This window comes from Salmo salar, chromosome ssa06, assembly GCF_905237065.1.
Source record: "Salmo salar chromosome ssa06, Ssal_v3.1, whole genome shotgun sequence".
Taxonomy (NCBI): Eukaryota; Metazoa; Chordata; class Actinopteri; order Salmoniformes; family Salmonidae; genus Salmo; species Salmo salar.
The window spans coordinates 14,125,001-14,145,231 of NC_059447.1; the positions used below are offsets into that span (position 1 = coordinate 14,125,001).

At 46.8% G+C, this 20,231-nt stretch overlaps 2 protein-coding genes across 4 annotated transcripts in view; both read left to right on the forward strand.

Moving 5' to 3' along the window:
- Positions 1-4,814, forward strand: part of LOC123743394 (BAH and coiled-coil domain-containing protein 1) — a 129,892-nt gene extending 125,078 nt beyond the window's left edge. For 2 of the 3 annotated variants that reach the window (XM_045719822.1, XM_045719824.1), the window contains 2 exons: positions 2,406-2,531; positions 4,042-4,814. In XM_045719822.1, the coding sequence (XP_045575778.1) occupies positions 2,406-2,531; positions 4,042-4,676 (761 nt within the window). In that variant the 3' untranslated portion in view covers positions 4,677-4,814. The remainder of the gene's footprint in view (positions 1-2,405; positions 2,532-4,041) is intronic. The other variant, XM_045719823.1, reaches the window with a different exon arrangement.
- The window catches only part of bahcc1a (BAH domain and coiled-coil containing 1a), a 137,556-nt gene continuing 122,125 nt past the window's right edge, over positions 4,801-20,231 (forward strand). The window contains exons 1-4 of the mRNA XM_045719821.1: positions 4,801-6,366; positions 11,681-11,795; positions 16,159-16,370; positions 16,628-16,786. Of these exons, the coding sequence (XP_045575777.1) occupies positions 5,043-6,366; positions 11,681-11,795; positions 16,159-16,370; positions 16,628-16,786 (1,810 nt within the window). The 5' untranslated portion in view covers positions 4,801-5,042. The remainder of the gene's footprint in view (positions 6,367-11,680; positions 11,796-16,158; positions 16,371-16,627; positions 16,787-20,231) is intronic.

Here is a 20,231-nt window from a genome sequence, read left to right on the forward strand (position 1 = left end):
GGGTGTGGACAGGGAGGGTACTGTGTGGGTGGCAGGGTGTGGACAGGGAGGGTACTCTGTGGGTGGTAGGGTGTGGACAGGGAGGGTACTGTGTGGGTGGCAGGGTGTGGACAGGGAGGGTACTCTGTGGGTGGTAGGGTGTGGACAGGGAGGGTACTGTGTGGGTGGTAGGGTGTGGACAGGGAGGGTCCTGTGTGGATTACATCTGGTAGTTTTTCATGACCAGCATTAAATAACACCCCATTTTGGATAGACTTATTTGCTTTAAATGTATATGTTTTATATGATAAAGTCCTTATTTTAAATGGCGATGCTTAACATTTCTGGAACATTTCATGGACATTGTTTTCCACCGTTAGTATGACTATTTAGTTTGATTCAGTATCCCTCTGTTGCTTTGAGCCAGCTTGAAATAGATACAGTATATTAACATCTATGGTTGATTATGAACCGGGGAAACTTCCAAGTGAGGTAACAGCCTCTGACAGAGCTGTGATGGGTCTCTGATGCATGAAGAAGATGTTGTCAGAGTGGTGGCTGTTTTCATTGTCTAAAGGCTTTAGAATAGTCTCTCTCTCCTTTCTGTCCTTCTTTCTGTCTTTCTCTCTCTACCTTCTCTGTCTCCTCTCTCTACCTTCTCTCTCCTTCTTTCTGTCCTTTTCTCTCTACCTTCTTTCTCTCCTTCTTTCTGTTCTTCTCTCTCTACCTTCTCTGTCTCCTTCTCTCTCTACCTTCTTTCTCTCCTTCTTTCTGTTCTTCTCTCTCTACCTTCTCTGTCTCCTTCTCTCTCTACCTTCTCTCTCCTTCTTTCTGTCCTTCTCTCTCAACCTTCTCTCTCCCCTTCTTTCTGTCCTTCTCTCTCTACCTTCTCTGTCTCCTTCTCTCTCCTTCTTTCTGTCCTTCTCTCTCTACCTTCAAGGTCCTTTGTGTTTGAAATGTAATCCTGGTAGATTAAGATAGTGTAAATATTCTGCAGATGGGCTTGTTGTCATAGAACCAGGTGCCGAGTCTTGAAGGTCTCCAGTCACATTGATCTTTGAACCCTAGAAAAGAGCAGCGAAGGTTAACAGCCAGTCAGTGTAGATAGAGGCCTTCAATCCAATGGAAATATCACAGATTGGCCCTTTAAAATTGGGGCCTGTGTTATCTCTTGCTTCAGACGGAAGGAACATCTAGCTTCCTCAGCTCAGAGAGAGACAGCCATATGTTTAGAGGGCAAATTTCCTCCATTACCGCAATCCCCAAGACAGAGATTGTCTTGTATTCTTTACATTAGAAACCCATGTAGGGAATATGACAAGCCGAGGCTGTATACCGTAATTTCCGGACTATAAGCCGCAACTTTTTTCCCACGCTTTGAACCTCGCGGCTTAAACAATGACGCGGCTAATATATGGATTTTTCCCGCTTTCACATTTTTTTGAAAGGGGATGACTTCAGTGGTTTCAGTGCACAGGAAGAGGAAGATAGTGACCAATGACTTTCTTGGTAGGCTACTGTTTACTGCTAATTTTTTATTTTTTGTTACAAGCCGTGTTTCGTTAAAGCCTATTTATTTTTGTTACAAGCCGTGCTTCGTTAAAGCCTATTTATTTTTGTTACAAGCCATGTTTCGTTAAAGCCTATTTATTTTTGTTACAAGCCGTGTTTCGTTAAAGCCTATTTATTTTTGTTACAAGCCGTGTTTCATTAAAGCCTATTTATTTTTGTTACAAGCCGTGTTTCGTTAAAGCCTATTTATTTTTTGTTACAAGCCGTGTTTCGTTAAAGCCTATTTATTTTTGTTACAAGCCGTGTTTCGTTAAAGCCTATTTATTTTTTGTTACAAGCCGTGTTTCGTTAAAGCCTATTTATTTTTGTTACAAGCCGTGTTTCGTTAAAGCCTGTGTAAAGTTCATTTGTTTCAATGTACCGGTAGGCACCTGCGGCTTATAGACATGTGCAGCTTATTTATGTTCAAAATGATATTTTTTATTTTTTATTCAGTGGGTGCGGCTTATATTCAGGTGCGCTCAATAGTCCGGAAATTACGGTAGTTATTAGTGTATATACAACACAACCAGCTGCATGGGACCTAAAGGATTATATATAATTTCCACAGTCGTGACGGGACGACTCTAACTCAGTGCTGTCTGGTCTTATCAGTCTCTCTCTCTCTCTCTCTCTCTCTCTCTCTCTCTCCCCTCTCTCTCTCTCTCTCCCTCTGTCTCTCTCTCTCTCCCCTCTCTCTCTCTCTCTCTCTCCCCTCTCTCTCTCTCTCTCCCTCTCTCTCTCTCTCTCTATCTCTCTCTCTCTCTCCATCTCTCTCCCGCTCTCTCTCTCGCTCTCTCTCTCTCTCTCCCTTTCTCTCTCCCCCCTCTCCCTCCATCATTCTCTTTTTCTCTCTTTCTCTCTCTCCCTCCCAGCAGCCCCGGGGTATCCTCGATTCTCAGGGAGTCTCGCCCATACCTTCCTTCCCATGAGCCACTTGGATCACCATGCCAACAGCGGCGTCCTCTACGGGCAGCACCGTTTCTACGACACCCAAAAAGGTGAGTCGGCAAACGAATTAAAATTCAATCAGACGGAATTAAGATATTGAAATCCAATTGAACACAACAAAGTATGATGTAATTGGATAATGGATATCGCTAGCTATGTGGATGCCCACAGGGATATTACCTTAAATGTAATAATGTAATCCTGTCTTTTAGATTTGCTGCCTGGTTGGCCAATGGATGTTTTTTAAAGGAGAAGTTCAGGATTTTACAGCTTTATATTTCCTCAGCCTGAAAGTCGTCTATGGGCCAGTAAAAACTGTAATCCAAACTTAAGCTAACTTTATCCACTACTACCTAACAGTCAACGGAAGTGAATCTTTTTGTTAAAGGCCAAATCACCTCTAAGTAACATCGAAACCAAATATGAAGTTGACTTCAGTTGATTTCAGTAGATTTGGTCATGACATTTTAACAATTGCACACATTGGCCATTAACTTGTGAGCTAGTGGTGGCTAAAGTGGCTGAAGTTTGTAGTGGCTGTTTAAAGGAAAACAAACCCTGAATTACACTTTCTAACACAAATCTCTAAAATCCTGAACTTCCCCTTTAGGAGTGTTTCTTTTCTACCGAACAGTAATATAAATGAACATGCAACAATTTAAACGATTTTACTGAGTTACAGTTCATATAAGGAAATCAGTCAATTGAAATAAATAAATTAGGCCCTAATCTATGGATTTCACATGAATGGGTATTGGCACAGCATGGGTGGGCCTGGGAGGGTATAGGCCCATCCACTGGGGAGCCAGGTCCACCCACTGGGGAGCCAGGTCCACCCACTGGGGAGCCAGGTCCACCCACTGGGGAGCCAGGTCCACCCACTGGGGAGCCAGGTCCACCCACTGGGGAGCCAGGTCCACCCACTGGGGAGCCAGACCCACCCAGTAAGAATTCGTTTTTCCCCACAAAAGGGCTTTATTACAGACAGAAATAAAGTTTCATCAGCTGTCCAGGTGGCTGGTCTCAGACGATCCAGCACGTGAAGAAGCCGGATGTGGAGGTCCTGGGCTGGCGTGGTTACATGTGGTCTGCGGTTGTGAGGCCGGTTGGACGTACTGAGAGAGAAATTAACATTCAATTCTCTGGCAACAGCTCTGGTGGACATTCCTGCAGTCAGCATGTCAATTGCACGCTCCCTCAAAACTTAAAACATCTGTGGCATTGTGTTGTGTGAAAAAAACTGCATATTTTAGAGTGGCCTTTTATTGTCCCCAGCACAAGGTGCACCTGTATAATGATCATGCTGTTTAATCAGCTTCTTGATACGCCACTCCTGTCAGGTGGATGGATCATCTTGCTCACTAACAGGGATGTAAACACATTTGTGCTCATAATTTGAGAGAAATAATCTTTTCATGCATATGGAACATTTCTGGGATCTTTTATTTCAGCTCATGAAACATGGGACCAACACTTTACATGTTGCCTTTACATTTTTGTTCAGTGCATATCATTGAAATATTTGATATTTATATAATTTAGAACTTTTATATCTTACAGAGAACTTCTATCTAAGAAGCCTTCCGTCCCAGCCCCCTCTCATCTCAGCCAATCACGGTCTTCCGCCCATCTCCAGGGCGGGGCCCGGACACCCTCAGGGCTCCTGCAGTCGGGACATGGACCCAGGGGGCGGAGTCAGCCTACACAAAGGCCTGAAGGAGGGGTCCGTCGAGAGAGGGGTGGTCCCCAGCACCAAGGACAAGGAGAGGCCCAGCAGCAAACAGGAGGCCAAGGAGCGACAGCAGCACCACAGCCACCACCCCCAGTCCTCACATCCACACCACCACCACCCACACCCCGGCCACACACAGCCCCAGCCCCACCAGCAGCACCCCCAGTACCCCCAGCACCCGGTCTCCCTGGAGGAGGTCAATAGCAGAGCCCTGGAGAGGCACATGGAGCAACAACAGGCCCTGGGTATGACTAGAACCCTCAGCGCCTGCCTGCTCAACGGAAAGATGCAGAACGGGGGGGACTCTGGGACGGGTGGGGCCAAGGCTTCCATGACTAGCTATGGGGGGGAGGTGGTGGGGAGCAGGGGGGCTCAGACACAGGCCAGCCACAGACACATGGAGGGTGGGGGGGAACGTCCGCTGCACCAAGGAAGGGGTGAGCGGCGAGATGAGGATCAGTGAGCAGCCTTCGGACTGTCTGGAGGGGAGGGGCCAGATGCTCCACCACGGCCTTCCCTACTCTGTGGCGCCGCCCCTGCAAATGGGTTCAGCCGCTGGGGGAGGCCACCCCCACCTCCACCCCCACCACCACCCTCACCCGCATCCGGGGGGGGGTTCCACTGCCTTCAGCTCCACCCCAGCCATCCCCATCACCCCCACACACACCACCACCCGGACTTCTTCTGCCCGCCTCCACCTGCCCCTCTAACCAACCCCTCGCCGCACGAGAGGGGAGGGGGGCGAGACCCCAAAGTGACAGGGCCCACGTTCATACCATCTGTAGGGGGAGGACACCTGGGAGACAAGTCCAGCGGGCAACCCTTCCAGATGGGCACCCCAACCGACTGCCAGGGGTTGGTGGGTGGGGGTGGCAGTGCCAAGGACAAGGCTATGGAGAAGAGTGGGGGAAGGGCCACCCCCAGTAACTGGCACAGGAAACAGCAGCAGCAGCACCCGTACAGAAAGGCTGAGAAGGCCCCGGACTGGATGCAGCAGCAGAGTCACCACCACCACCCCCAACAACCCCAGCCCCAACAAACCCAGCAGCCCCAACAACCCCAGCCCCAACAACCCCTTCCCCAGCAGCCCCAGCCCCAGCAGCACCAAGCCGTCCGTTCCCGCAGCGTCGAATGCATCAATAGCGTGGGAGTGGACACCACCGATGTGTTCCGGCCCTCTCTTCCCCAGGGAGCCAAGGCCGGACACTCCCTCCCCCACTCAGTCAACACCTCCCCCTACAGAGACTGCTCCCTCCCGGGCCCCCTGCCCAACGCCTCACCCCTGGGGGGTCGGGGAGGTGCAGGCGGTGGTGCTGGAGGTGGGAGTTGTTCCTTACAGAGAGATGGTCAGAAGGTGGCCCGTATTCGCCACCAGCAGCACGGCGGGCCAGGCCCGGACGTCCCAGCACCAGAGCTGAACCAGAGCAAGAACCAGAACCAGGAACTGAACAGGAAGCTGGAGATGGAGATGACCCCGTACGGCTACAGCAACAGTGGGCAGGGACAGCAGCATCACCCCCAGCAGCCCCCGGTTCCTCCCTGGGCCATGAGGCCTCACCACGTCCACCCTGCAGAGGAGGAGCAGCAGCGGAAGGCCTACATGGAGTCTCTCAGTGGTGGCAGGCAACAGCCCCAGCAACAACCAGGGCAAGGTATGGGCCTCCCTCCTCATCCTTCTCCCCAGCCCCAGCCCCAGCCCCCTCCACCCCCAGCCCCCTCTCAGCAGCATCAAGACCCCCAGGTCGCCTCACAGGCCCAGGAGGAGAGCAGTGCCATGAAGAGCCTGCTGAAGTACAGCACCCAGCAGCCCCTGCTCCTCTCCCAGAAGAGTCCCTTCGGAGGCCTGGGGAGCCTCAAATCCGGTGGCCCTGGTGGTCCTGGAGGTGGTGCCCCCGGGGTTAGCTGCACCCTCCAAGGCAGCAAACAACAACAGGCCCTGCCCACCAGGAAGGGCCCGGCCAATGACGGCGAGCGCTCTGACTGTGGGGGGCGTGGCCGGGAGGTGGGCGAGGCGGTGGGTCACGGTGAGGGAGAGGTGCGCCAACCGCCTGTGGGCATCGCAGTTGCCGTGGCGAGGCAGAGGGAACCGTCCTGTCGCCCGGTGGACGCACACCCCAATAGCCGGCAGGGGCGGGTGCACCCCTCCATGAAAGGTACGGGGGTAACCTCCGGGCTTTTGGGGTCACTTGCTTAAATAAACAGAAGGAGCAGGGGAACTGAGCAGAGATTATTTATCTACGACCTTTGGAAGACCTCGCTGATGAAAAATAAACAGCAGGCTTTGCCAAAGCCTAAAGTAGAAACAGCTTTATTTGACTAAACAGTTAAAGGCCTGCACTGGGAAGAAAAGAGAGGAGGAGAGAAGTACATGGCAGGAGATCTGAGTCTGTGGCAGGAGAGCTGTAGAGGTATGGTTGGGAGAGAGAGAGAGAGAGAGAGAGAGAGAGTGAGTGAGTGAGTGAGTGAGTGAGTGAGTGAGTGAGTGAGTGAGTGAGTGAGTGAGTGAGTGAGTGAGTGAGTGAGTGAGTGAGTGAGTGAGTGAGTGAGAGATAGAGTGAGAGATAGAGTGAGAGATAGAGTGAGAGATAGAGTGAGAGATAGATAGATAGATAGAGTGAGAGACAGATAGAGTGAGAGACAGATAGAGTGAGAGACAGATAGAGTGAGAGATAGAGGCAGGCAGTAGAGCTGTAGTAGATATGGTTGAGGCAATTATGGTTCCCTGGCAGTTAGATAGAGATGCCACCCTTAATGTTAGAGTTAGGTAGAGATTCCACCCTTAAGGTTAGAGTTAGGTAGAGATTCCACCCTTAAGGTTAGAGTTAGGTAGAGATTCCACCCTTAAGGTTAGAGTTAGGTAGAGATTCCACCCTTGTGGTTAGAGTTACATAGAGATTCCAGCCTTAATGTTAGAGTTAGGTAGAGATTCCACCCTTAATGTTATAGTTAGATAGAGATTCCACCCTTAATGTTAGAGTTAGATAGATATTCCACCCTTAATGTTATAGTTAGGTAGAGATTCCACCCTTAATGTTAGAGTTAGGTAGAGATTCCACCCTTAATGTTATAGTTAGGTAGAGATTCCACCCTTAATGTTAGAGTTAGGTAGAGATTCCATCCTTAATGTTAGAGTTAGGTAGAGATTCCACCCTTAATGTTATAGTTAGGTAGAGATTCCACCCTTAATGTTAGAGTTAGGTAGAGATTCCCCCTTAATGTTATAGTTAGATAGATATTCCACCCTTAATGTTAGAGTTAGGTAGATATTCCACCCTTAAGGTTAGAGTTAGGTAGAGATTCCACCCTTAATGTTATAGTTAGGTAGAGATTCCACCCTTAAGGTTAGAGTGAGGTAGAGATTCCACCTTTAATGTTAGAGTTACATAGAGATTCCACCTTTAATGTTAGTTAGGTAGAGATTCCATCTTAATGTTATAGTTAGATAGAGATTTCACCCTTAATGTTATAGTTAGATAGAGATTCCACCCTTAATGTTAGAGTTAGGTAGAGATTCCACCCTTAATGTTAGAGTTAGATAGAGATTCCACCCTTAATGTTAGAGTTAGATAAAGATTCCACCCATAATGTTAGAGTTAGGTAGAGATTCCACCCTTGAGGTTAGAGTTTGGTAGAAATTCCATCTTAAGGTTAGAGTTAGGTAGAGATTCCACCCATAATGTTAGAGTTAGGTAGAGATTCCACCCTTGAGGTTAGAGTTTGGTAGAAATTCCATCTTAATGTTAGAGTTAGATAAAGATTCCACCCATAATGTTAGAGTTAGGTAGAGATTCCACCCTTGAGGTTAGAGTTTGGTAGAAATTCCATCTTAATGTTAGAGTTAGATAGAGATTCCACCCTTAATGTTAGAGTTAGATAGAGATTCCACCCATAATGTTAGAGTTAGGTAGAGATTCCACCCTTGAGGTTAGAGTTAGATAGAGATTTCACCCTTAATGTTATAGTTAGATAGAGATTCCACCCTTAATGTTAGAGTTAGGTAGAGATTCCACCCTTGAGGTTAGAGTTTGGTAGAAATTCCATCTTAATGTTATAGTCAGGTAGAGATTCCCATCTTAATGTTATAGTTAGATAGATATTCCACCCATAATGTTAGAGTTAGGTAGAGATTCCACCCTTAATGTTAGAGTTAGGTAGAGATTCCATCTTAATGTTATAGTTAGATAGAGATTCCACCCTTAATGTTATAGTTAGATAGAGATTCCACCCTTGAGGTTAGAGTTAGGTAGAGATTCCACCCTTCATGTTATAGTTAGATAGAGATTCCACCCTTAAGGTTAGAGTTAGGTAGAGATTCCACCCTTAAGGTTAGAGTTAGGTAGAGATTCCACCCTTCATGTTATAGTTAGGTAGAGATTCCAGCCTTAATGTTATAGTTAGATAGATATTCCACCCTTAATGTTATAGTTAGATAGAGATTCCATCTTAATGTTAGAGTAAGATAGAGATTCCACGCTTAATGTTATAGTTAGGTAGAGATTCCATCTTAATGTTAGAGTTAGGTAGAGATTCCACCTTTAATGTTAGAGTTACATAGAGATTCCACCTTTAATGTTAGTTAGGTAGAGATTCCATCTTAATGTTATAGTTAGATAGAGATTTCACCCTTAATGTTATAGTTAGATAGAGATTCCACCCTTAATGTTAGAGTTAGGTAGAGATTCCACCCTTAATGTTATAGTTAGGTAGAGATTCCACCCTTAATGTTAGAGTTAGATAAAGATTCCACCCATAATGTTAGAGTTAGGTAGAGATTCCACCCTTGAGGTTAGAGTTTGGTAGAAATTCCATCTTAAGGTTAGAGTTAGGTAGAGATTCCACCCATAATGTTAGAGTTAGGTAGAGATTCCACCCTTGAGGTTAGAGTTTGGTAGAAATTCCATCTTAATGTTAGAGTTAGATAGAGATTCCACCCATAATGTTAGAGTTAGGTAGAGATTCCACCCTTGAGGTTAGAGTTTGGTAGAAATTCCATCTTAATGTTAGAGTTAGATAGAGATTCCACCCTTAATGTTAGAGTTAGATAGAGATTCCACCCATAATGTTAGAGTTAGGTAGAGATTCCACCCTTGAGGTTAGAGTTAGATAGAGATTTCACCCTTAATGTTATAGTTAGATAGAGATTCCACCCTTAATGTTAGAGTTAGGTAGAGATTCCACCCTTGAGGTTAGAGTTTGGTAGAAATTCCATCTTAATGTTATAGTTAGGTAGAGATTCCACCCTTAATGTTATAGTCAGGTAGAGATTCCACCCTTAATGTTATAGTTAGATAGATATTCCACCCATAATGTTAGAGTTAGGTAGAGATTCCACCCTTAATGTTAGAGTTAGGTAGAGATTCCATCTTAATGTTATAGTTAGATAGAGATTCCACCCTTAATGTTATAGTTAGATAGAGATTCCACCCTTGAGGTTAGAGTTAGGTAGAGATTCCACCCTTCATGTTATAGTTAGATAGAGATTCCACCCTTAAGGTTAGAGTTAGGTAGAGATTCCACCCTTAAGGTTAGAGTTAGGTAGAGATTCCACCCTTGAGGTTAGAGTTAGGTAGAGATTCCACCCTTCATGTTATAGTTAGATAGAGATTCCACCCTTAAGGTTAGAGTTAGGTAGAGATTCCACCCTTAAGGTTAGAGTTAGGTAGAGATTCCACCCTTCATGTTATAGTTAGGTAGAGATTCCAGCCTTAATGTTATAGTTAGATAGATATTCCACCCTTAATGTTATAGTTAGATAGAGATTCCATCTTAATGTTAGAGTAAGATAGAGATTCCACCCTTAATGTTATAGTTAGATAGAGATTCCATCTTAATGTTAGAGTTAGGTAGAGATTCCACCCTTAATGTTAGAGTTAGATAGAGATTCCACCCTTAATGTTAGAGTTAGATGGAGATTCCATCTTAATGTTATAGTTAGGTAGATATTCCACCCTTAATGTTATAGTTAGATAGATATTCCATCTTAATGTTATAGTTAGGTAGATATTCCACCCTTAATGTTATAGTTAGATAGATATTCCACCCTTAAGGTTAGAGTTAGGTAGAGATTCCACCCTTAATGTTATAGTTAGATAGATATTCCACCCTTAAGGTTAGAGTTAGGTAGAGATTCCACCCTTAATGTTATAGTTAGGTAGAGATTCCACCCTTAAGGTTAGAGTGAGGTAGAGATTCCACCTTTAATGTTAGAGTTACATAGAGATTCCACCTTTAATGTTAGTTAGGTAGAGATTCCATCTTAATGTTATAGTTAGATAGAGATTCCACCCTTAATGTTATAGTTAGATAGAGATTCCACCCTTAATGTTAGAGTTAGGTAGAGATTCCACCCTTCATGTTATAGTTAGATAGAGATTCCATCTTAATGTTAGAGTTAGGTAGAGATTCCACCCTTGAGGTTAGAGTTAGGTAGAGATTCCACCCTTGAGGTTAGAGTTAGGTAGAGATTCCACCCTTCATGTTATAGTTAGGTAGAGATTCCAGCCTTAATGTTATAGTTAGATAGATATTCCACCCTTAATGTTATAGTTAGATAGAGATTCCATCTTAATGTTAGAGTAAGATAGAGATTCCACCCTTAATGTTATAGTTAGATAGAGATTCCATCTTAATGTTAGAGTTAGGTAGAGATTCCACCCTTAATGTTAGAGTTAGATAGATATTCCACCCTTAATGTTAGAGTTATATAGAGATTCCATCTTAATGTTAGAGTTAGGTAGAGATTCCACCCTTAATGTTATAGTTAGGTAGAGATTCCACCGTTAATGTTAGAGTTAGATAAAGATTCCACCCTTAATGTTAGAGTTAGATGGAGATTCCACCCTTAATGTTAGAGTTAGATAGAGATTCCACCCTTGAGATTAGTTTTAGATAGATTCCACCCTTAATGTTAGAGTTAGATAGAGATTCCACCCTTGAGATTAGTTTTAGATAGATTCCACCCTTAATGTTAGAGTTAGATAGAGATTCCACCCTTGAGATTAGTTTTAGATAGATTCCACCCTTAATGTTAGAGTTAGATAGAGATTCCACCCTTGAGATTAGTTTTAGATAGATTCCACCCTTAATGTTAGAGTTAGATAGAGATTCCACCCTTGAGATTAGTTTTAGATAGATTCCACCCTTAATGTTAGAGTTAGATAGAGATTCCACCCTTGAGATTAGTTTTAGATAGATTCCACCCTTAATGTTAGAGTTAGATAGAGATTCCACCCTTGAGATTAGTTTTAGATAGATTCCACCCTTAATGTTAGAGTTAGATAGAGATTCCACCCTTGAGATTAGTTTTAGATAGATTCCACCCTTAATGTTAGAGTTAGATAGAGATTCCACCCTTGAGGTTAGTTTTAGATATAGATTTGTGAGGTGCAGAGACTGAGTGTTGGGGGTTAGGGCTCATCAGGGGATAGGTGATGAAGATTTCTCCCTGAACTGATATTTGTCTCCTAGGACCTCCTCGCTCCATGTACCCCTCAGACCCTGCAGGAGAGGAGGAGAGGAAGAGGATGAGTGGAGAGCGGATGGGTCTGACCTGCCTGGACCGAGACAGAGAGGCCTACATCAGGTGAGACTCAGTTTGACATTACTCAGCAATATGACATCATCATACACAGCTGGGCAACTTTATGATTACAGTCATCAACAAGAAAAAAATGTAGACCTACCAAGGCCGTCACTATACGCTTGGAAAGAGGATATGTCACAAACAGCAACATTTAAACATATCATCACTGGAGACACCCTACCAGTTTTGGAGGCAGCGTTGTGTTTGCTAGCATAGAGCGGTAACGGTATCTACCTAACAGTAAATAAGTGTATTGTTTCACCCCACAGTTAAAGTTGTTTACAGTTAGTTAACAACCGCTCCTACACTCATTACTAGCTACCGTAACACTGTGTGTCACGTCCTGACCAGTAAAAGGGGTTGTTTGTTATTATTGTTTGGTCAGGGCGTGGCAAGGGGTGTTTGTTTAGGGTGTTTCGGGATGTTTTGGTTTATGTTCTATGTTAGTGTATTTCTATGTTCGTTCTATTTGTTCTATTTCTATGCGTAGTTTATTGGGTTGACCTTCAATTGGAGGCAGCTGTTCCTTGTTCCCTCTAATTGAAGGTCCTATTTAATAGAGGTGTTTTTGTCATGGGATTTGTGGGTAGTTGTTTCTCTGTATAGTCATTTGGTCCTTACGAGACAGTTTTTTCTTCGTTGTTTTGTTTGTGTTTTTGTATCACGTTTCTTTATAAATAAAGAAGAAGATGAGCACTTACATTCCCTCTGCGTTTTGGTCCACTCCATACGACGAACGTGACAGAACTACCCACCACCAACGGACCAAGCAGTGGAGGATGGAGCAGCAAAGGTATTTGGAATCGTGGACATGGGAGGACATTTTGGACGGGGCAGGACCTTGGCACCAGGCTGGGGAGTACCGGCTACCTAAGGAGGAGCTGGAGGCAGCCAAGGCGGTACGGCGTCATTATGAGGCGTTATACGCACCGAGTGGTAAGTGTGAGAGGCAGCCCCAATAAATATATTTTGGGGGGCACACGGGAAGAGTGGCTAGGTCAGGTAATAGACCTAAGCCAACTCCCCGTGCTTATTATGGGGAGCAGCGGATCAAGAGAGCACCGTGCTATGAGGAAGTGCGCACGATCTCGCCCATGCGCACGCACAGTCCGGTGCGAGCGATCCCAGCCCCTCGCAAGTGCCGTGCTAGAGTGAGCACTCAGCCAGAAGGGGTTGTGTGCTCCAGACCTCCAGTGCTTACTCATGGCCCAGTGTATCCAGTTCCCGCTCCTCGCACTAGCCTTGTGGTGCGTGTCCCTAGTCTGGCGCCTCCAAAGCCAGCACCACGCACTAGGCTTCCAGTGCGTCAGCCCAGTCCAGTACGTCCTGTTCCTGCTCCTCGCACTAGCCTTGTGGGCGTGTCTCCAGTCTGTTACCTCCAGTACCAGCCCTACGCACTAGGCTTCCAGTGCGCAGTCCCCGTCCAGAGCTTCCGATGACAGTACCCCGTCCAGAGCTTCCGACGACAGTACCCCGTCCAGAGCTTCCGACGACAGTACCCCGTCCAGAGCTTCTGATGACAGTACCCCGTCCAGAGCTTCCGATGACAGTACCCCGTCCAGAGCTTCCGACGACAGTACCCCGTCCAGAGCTTCCGATGACACTTCCCCGTCCAGAGCTTCCGGCGACAGTGCCCCGTCTAGAGCTTCCGGCGACAGTTTCCCATCCAGTGCTTCCGGCGATGTTCTACAGTCCGGAGCCTGCAGAGACGGCCCACAGTCCGGAGCCTGCAGAGACGGCCCACAGTCCGGAGCCAGCAGAGACGGCCCACAGTCCGGAGCCAGCAGAGACGGCCCACAGTCCGGAGCCAGCAGAGACGGCCCACAATCCGTAACCGGCGCAGCCAGAGTCGCCCTACAGTCCGTAACCGGCGCAGCCAGAGTCGCCCTACAGTCCGTAACCGGCGCAGCCAGAGTCGCCCTACAGTCCGTAACCGGCGCAGCCAGAGTCGCCCTACAGTCCGTAACCGGCGCAGCCAGAGTCGCCCTACAGTCCGTAACCGGCGCAGCCAGAGTCGCCCTACAGTCCGGAACCGGCGCAGCCAGAGTCGCCCTCCAGCCCGAGGTCTCCAACGACGCGCATCAGCCCGAGGTCTCCAGCGACGCGCATCAGCCTGAGGTCTCCAGCGACGCGCATCAGCCCGAGGTCTCCAGCGAAACGCATCAGTCCGAGGTCTCCAGCGACGCGCCTCAGCCCGAGGTCTCCAGCGACGCGCCTTAGCCCTGAGTCTTCAGTGGGGGTGGACAGGTTAGGTTGGGGACTAAGGCCGGGGCCTGAGCCACCTCCGTAGTTGGAGGATTGGGGAGGGGGGGGTGTAGCACGGGAGCCGCGGTGACAGTAGCCACCCTCCCTTCCCTCCCTTTAGTTTGGGATTATTTTTTGTTTGTTTTTGGGGTAATTGTATTAGGTTTTGTTTTGTTGTTGCAGGTGCATCCGGGATCTGCACCTTTGGGGGGGGGGTACTGTCACCTGTCACGTCCTGACCAGTAAAAGGGGTTGTTTGTTATTATAGCTTGATCAGGGCGTGGCAGGGGGTGTTTGTTTAGGGTGTTTCGGGGTGTTTTGGTTTATGTTCTATGTTAGTGTATTTCTATGTTCGTTCTATTTGTTCTATTTCTATGCATAGTTTATTGGGTTGACCTTCAATTGGAGGCAGCTGTTCCTCGTTGCCTCTAATTGAAGGTCCTATTTAATAGAGATGTTTTTGTCATGGGATTTGTGGGTAGTTGTTTCTCTGTATAGTCATTTTGTCCTTACGAGACTGTTTTTTCGTCGTTGTTTTGTTTAAGTGTTTTTGTATCACGTTTCTTTATAAATAAAGAAGAAGATGAGCACTTACATTCCCGCTGCGTTTTGGTCCACTCCATACGACGAACATGACACTGTGTCAAAAACAGGTCTTCAAAAAGGTGTATTCCTCTATCTCACCTTCCTCTTCTACTCTCACCTTCCTCTTCTACTCTCACCATCCTCCTCTACTCTCACCATCCTCCTCTACTCTCACCTTCCTCCTCTACTCCCACCTTCCTCCTGTACTCTCACCTCCCTCTACTCTCACCTTCCTCCACTACTCCCACCTTCCTCCTCTACTCTCACCTCCCTCTACTCTCACCTTCCTCCTCTACTCTCACCTTCCTCCTCTACTCTCACCATCCTCCTCTACTCCCACCTTCCTCCTCTACCTCCACCTTCCTCCTCTACTCCCACCTCCCTCCTCTACTCCCACCTTTCTCCTCTACTCCCACCTCCCTCCTCTACTCTCACCTCCCTCCTCTACTCTCACCTTCCTCCTCTACTCTCACCATCCTCCTCTACTCTCACCATCCTCCTCTACTCCCACCTTCCTCCTCTACTCCCTCCTCTACTCCCACCTTCCTCCTCTACTCCCACCTCCCTCCTCTACTCTCACCTCCCTCCTCTACTCTCACCTTCCTCCTCTACTCTCACCATCCTCCTCTACTCTCACCTTCCTCCTCTACTCCCACCTTCCTCCTCTACTCTCACCTCCCTCTACTCTCACCTTCCTCCTCTACTCTCACCTTCCTCCTCTACTCCCACCTTCCTCCTCTACTCCCACCTTCCACCTCTACTCTCACCTTCCTCCTCTACTCTCACCTCCCTCCTCTACTCTCACCTTCCTCCTCTACTCTCACCTTCCTCCTCTACTCTCACCTTCCTCCTCTACTCTCACCATCCTCCTCTACTCTCACCTTCCTCCTCTACTCCCACCTTCCTCCTCTACTCTCACCTCCCTCTACTCTCACCTTCCTCCTCTACTCTCACCTTCCTCCTCTACTCCCACCTTCCTCCTCTACTCCCACCTTCCACCTCTACTCTCACCTTCCTCCTCTACTCTCACCTCCCTCCTCTACTCTCACCTTCCTCCTCTACTCCCACCTTCCACCTCTACTCTCACCTTCCTCCTCTACTCTCACCTCCCTCCTCTACTCTCACCTTCCTCCTGTACTCTCACCTTCCTCCTCTACTCTCACCTTCCTCCTCTACTCTCACCTCCCTCCTCTACTCTCACCTTCCTCCTCTACTCCCACCTCCCTCCTCTACTCTCACCTTCCTCCTCTACTCTCACCTTCCTCCTCTACTCTCACTTCCCTCCTCTACTCCCACCTTCCTCCTCTACTCCCACCTTCCTCCTCTACTCCCACCTTCCTCCTCTACTCCCACCTCCCTCCTCTACTCTCACCTTCCTCCTCTACTCTCACCTTCCTCCTGTACTCTCACCTTCCTCCTCTACTCTCACCTTCCTCCTCTACTCTCACCTTCCTCCTCTACTCTAATCTTCTTCCTCTATATTATTCTGTGTTTTTTGTCTCTCCTCATTTCTCTCTCAATGGTTCTATCTCAGGGATAATAAGGATCCAGTGGAATTCACAAGGATCCATCCGTCCAACAGCTGTCACGGTGACATCACCTCTCACCTCATGGTGCCGGGTGGGACTTCCCTACAATCTGGCCAATTAGGAGACCCCTCTGCACATGCACACGCCCACTCGGCCCACCACCATTGGATGCCAAGCACTGGAAGTCCCTCCATCTGGATGACAAGCCACTCCTACGGTGAGAAAGTTCAATTGGATTCAAATTCAGAAAACTTTATTTCCATAATAACCAACGTGTTGGTGTCACACTATAAATAAAAAACAATCAATTGTAATGCCTCAATATAAAAACATTCATGGAAATTGAGATAAGACGTCCTACAGATGTATTCTAGATCAGTCTTCACCTTTGCAGGCTGTGAAGCAGTACAGCTGTATTGGTAATGAACTACACAAAGCTACTGAATCTGCTGTAACATCTTCCTGATGTTGCAGGAATCGGCCACTCAGCCCTTCACCAGAACCTCACCCCAGGTTTTTCTGCAGCCATGCCAGGGTCTCTACAGCCTGTGCTGCCTCTGCCCCAGGACCCGTCTACCCAGCTGGTGGTGCTACCCACAGAGCCTGCTGCCCACCCTGCCACACATCACCTGGGTGAGCCTCACTATTTTTCTCTATGCGTTTTTTTGCAACGTGTTTTCAATGTGTTCATTTTCAATGTCTTTTCTCAATGTCTTTTCTCTCCTCTTGCATGTCACTCTACAGCCTTACTTAGTTACCCCATTACACCCTTACCCCTTAACCCCTACCTTACCCCTTAACTCTTAACTCTTACCCCTTAAACCCTACCCTTACCCCTTAACTCTTACCCCTTAAACCCTACCCTTACCCCTTACCCCCTACCCTTACCCCTTAACTCTTACCCCTTAACCCCTACCCTTACCCCTTACTCCCTACCCTTACCCCTTAACTCTTACCCCTTAACCCCTACCCTTACCCATTAATCCCTACCCTTACTCCTTAATCCCTACCCTTACTCCTTAACCCCTACCCTTACCCCTTAACCCCTACCCTTACCCCTTAACCCTACCCTTACCCCTTAAGTCTTACCCCTTAACCCTACCCTCAACCCTTACCCCTAAAACCTACCCTTACCTCTTAACCCTTACCCCTTAACTCTTACCCCTTAACCCCTACCCTTACCCCTTAACTCTTACCCCTTAAGCCCTACCCTTACTCCTTAACCCCTACCCTTACCCCTTAACCCCTACCCTTAACCCTACCCTTACCCCTTAACTCTTACCCCTTAACCCTACCCTCAACCCTCAACCCTTACCCCTAAAACCTACCCTTACCTCTTAACCCTTAACTCTTACCCCTTAACCCCTACCCTCAACCCTTACCCCTAAAACCTACCCTTACCTCTTAACCCTTACCCCTTAACACCTAAGTGTTATGGGGTAAGGGTAGGGTTAAGTGGTAAGGGTTGAGGGGTAGGTGTTAAGGGGTAAGGGTAGGGTTAAGTGGTTAGGGTTGAGAGGTAAGTGTTATGGGGTAAAGGTTAAGAGGTAAGGGTAGGTTTTAGGGTTAAGGGTAAGGGGTAAGGGTAAGTGTTAAGGGGTAAGGGTAAGTGTTAAGGGGTAAGGGTAGGTATTAAGGGGTAAGGGTAGGTGTTAAGGGGTAAGATTTGAGGGGTAGGTGTTAACCTCTCTAGGGTAGGTGGCACCAAATCGTCCCACCTACGTAACAGCCAGTGTAATCCCGTGGCGCGTTATTCAAAAACCTCAAAAATGCAAAAACTTCAATTTTTCAAACATATGACTATTTTACACCATTTTAAAGACAAGACTCTCGTTAATCTAACCACACTGTCCGATTTCAAAAAGGCTTTACAACGAAAGCAAAACATTGGATTATGTCAGCAGAGTACCCAGCCAGAAATAATCAGACACCCATTTTTCAAGCTAGCATATAATGTCACATAAACCCAAACCACAGCTAAATGCAGCACTAACCTTTGATGATCTTCATCAGATGACAACCCTAGGACATTATGTTATACAATACATGCATGTTTTGTTCAATCAAGTTCATTTTTATATCAAAAACCAGCTTTTTACGTTAGCATGTGACTAGCATGTGACTAGCATTCCCACCGAACACTGCCGGTGAATTTACTAAATTACTCACGATAAACGTTCACAAAAAACATAACAATTATTTTAAGAATTATAGATACAGAACTCCTTTGTGCAATCGAGGTGTCCGATTTTAAAATAGCTTTTCGATGAAAGCACATTTTGCAATATTCTGAGTAGATAACCCAGCCATCACGGCTAGCTATTTTGACACCCACCAAGTTTAGCCCTGACCAAACTCCGATTTACTATTAGAAAAGTTTGATTACCTTTGGTGTTCTTCATCAGAATGCACTCCCAGGACTGCTACTTCAATAACAAATGTTGGTTTGGTTCAAAATAATCCATTGTTATATCCAAATAGCGGCGTTTTGTTCGTGCGTTCAAGACACTATCCGAAGTGTAAATAAGGGTCACGCGCACGACGCATTTCGTGACAAAAAATGTCTAAATATTCCATTACCGTACTTCGAAGCATGTCAACCGCTGTATAAAATCAATTTTTATGACATTTTTCTCGTAAAAAAGCGATAATATTCCAACCTGGAGTGGTGGTTTTCGTTCAAAGATAAAACATGGAGTCGACTCGTGCACGAGCCTGAGTCTCATAGTACTGTCACCGGCCACTATCCAAACGCGCTAATGTTTTTCAGCCAGAGCCTGCAAAGCCACGATTCAGCTTTTTGCCGCCTTCTGAGAGCCCATGGGAGCCGTAGGAAGTGTCACGTAACAGCAGAGATCCCCTGTTTTGGATAGAGATAATCAGGAAGGCCAAGAAATGGTCAGACAGGGTACTTCCTGTACAGAATGTTCTCAGGTTTTGGCCTGCCAAATGAGTTCTGTTATACTCACAGACACCATTCAAACAGTTTTAGAAACTTTGGAGTGTTTTCTATCCAAAGCTAATAATTATATGCATATTCTAGTTTCTGGGCAGGAGTAATAATCAGATTAAATCGGGTACGTTTTTTATCCGGCCGTGAAAATACTGCCCCCTAGCCATAACAGGTTAACTGATTTTTGTCCTCTGACGTCCTTGGGCAGGCAGAGAGAGTCTGGAAGGGCATCTAGGGATCTTTGGGTTGTCTGAGAATTTATAGCACGACTTTTAACACCTACCCTTACCCCTTAACACCTACCCCTTAACACCTACCCTTACCCCTTAACACCTACCCTTACCCCTTAACACCTACCCTTACCCCTTAACACCTACCCTTACCCCTTAACACTTACCCCTTAACACCTACCCTTAACACTTACCCTTACCCGTTAACACCCACCCTTACCCCTTAACACCTACCCTTAACACCTCCCCTTACCCCTTAACATCTACCCCTCAACGTTGAGCACTTGAACTTTGGTTCATTGTATTCTCTTATTGCAGTCTGTTGGTTTCTACTGCTGGTTGTATTTTCCATCCGGTAGTTTTACTGCAGCGTTTCCTTTATTTGCTGGTTGCGTTAGTATATTATGTCGTCAGCTGATGAGCTTTCTGTTAACGGCTGTCTCACACACAAACCAACACCCACACATATATATGCATCCACATAGAAAACACACACACAGGCATGCTGCACACACACACACACAAACATATAAGCATGCACTTACAACACACACACACAGAGAATACTCATCCCAGTTTCTGCTCACCACCTGTTCTGTCCCCCGCAGGGCTGGGTCCCTGGATGGGTCAGGGTGCGCCACACACACACACACACACACACACACACACACACACACACACACACACACACACACACACACACACACACACACACACACACACACACACACACACACACACACACACACACACCACAGAGGAAGAAACTAAAGCAGTGCTCTACATCTATGCAGCAGGACCTATTCAGCAAACAGGCTGTGAAATTTAATTAGCTCTCCATCCTCAGTGGTGTGTTTCCTTCCGTGCTCCGCAGGAGTTGCAGAGGAGAGGGGAA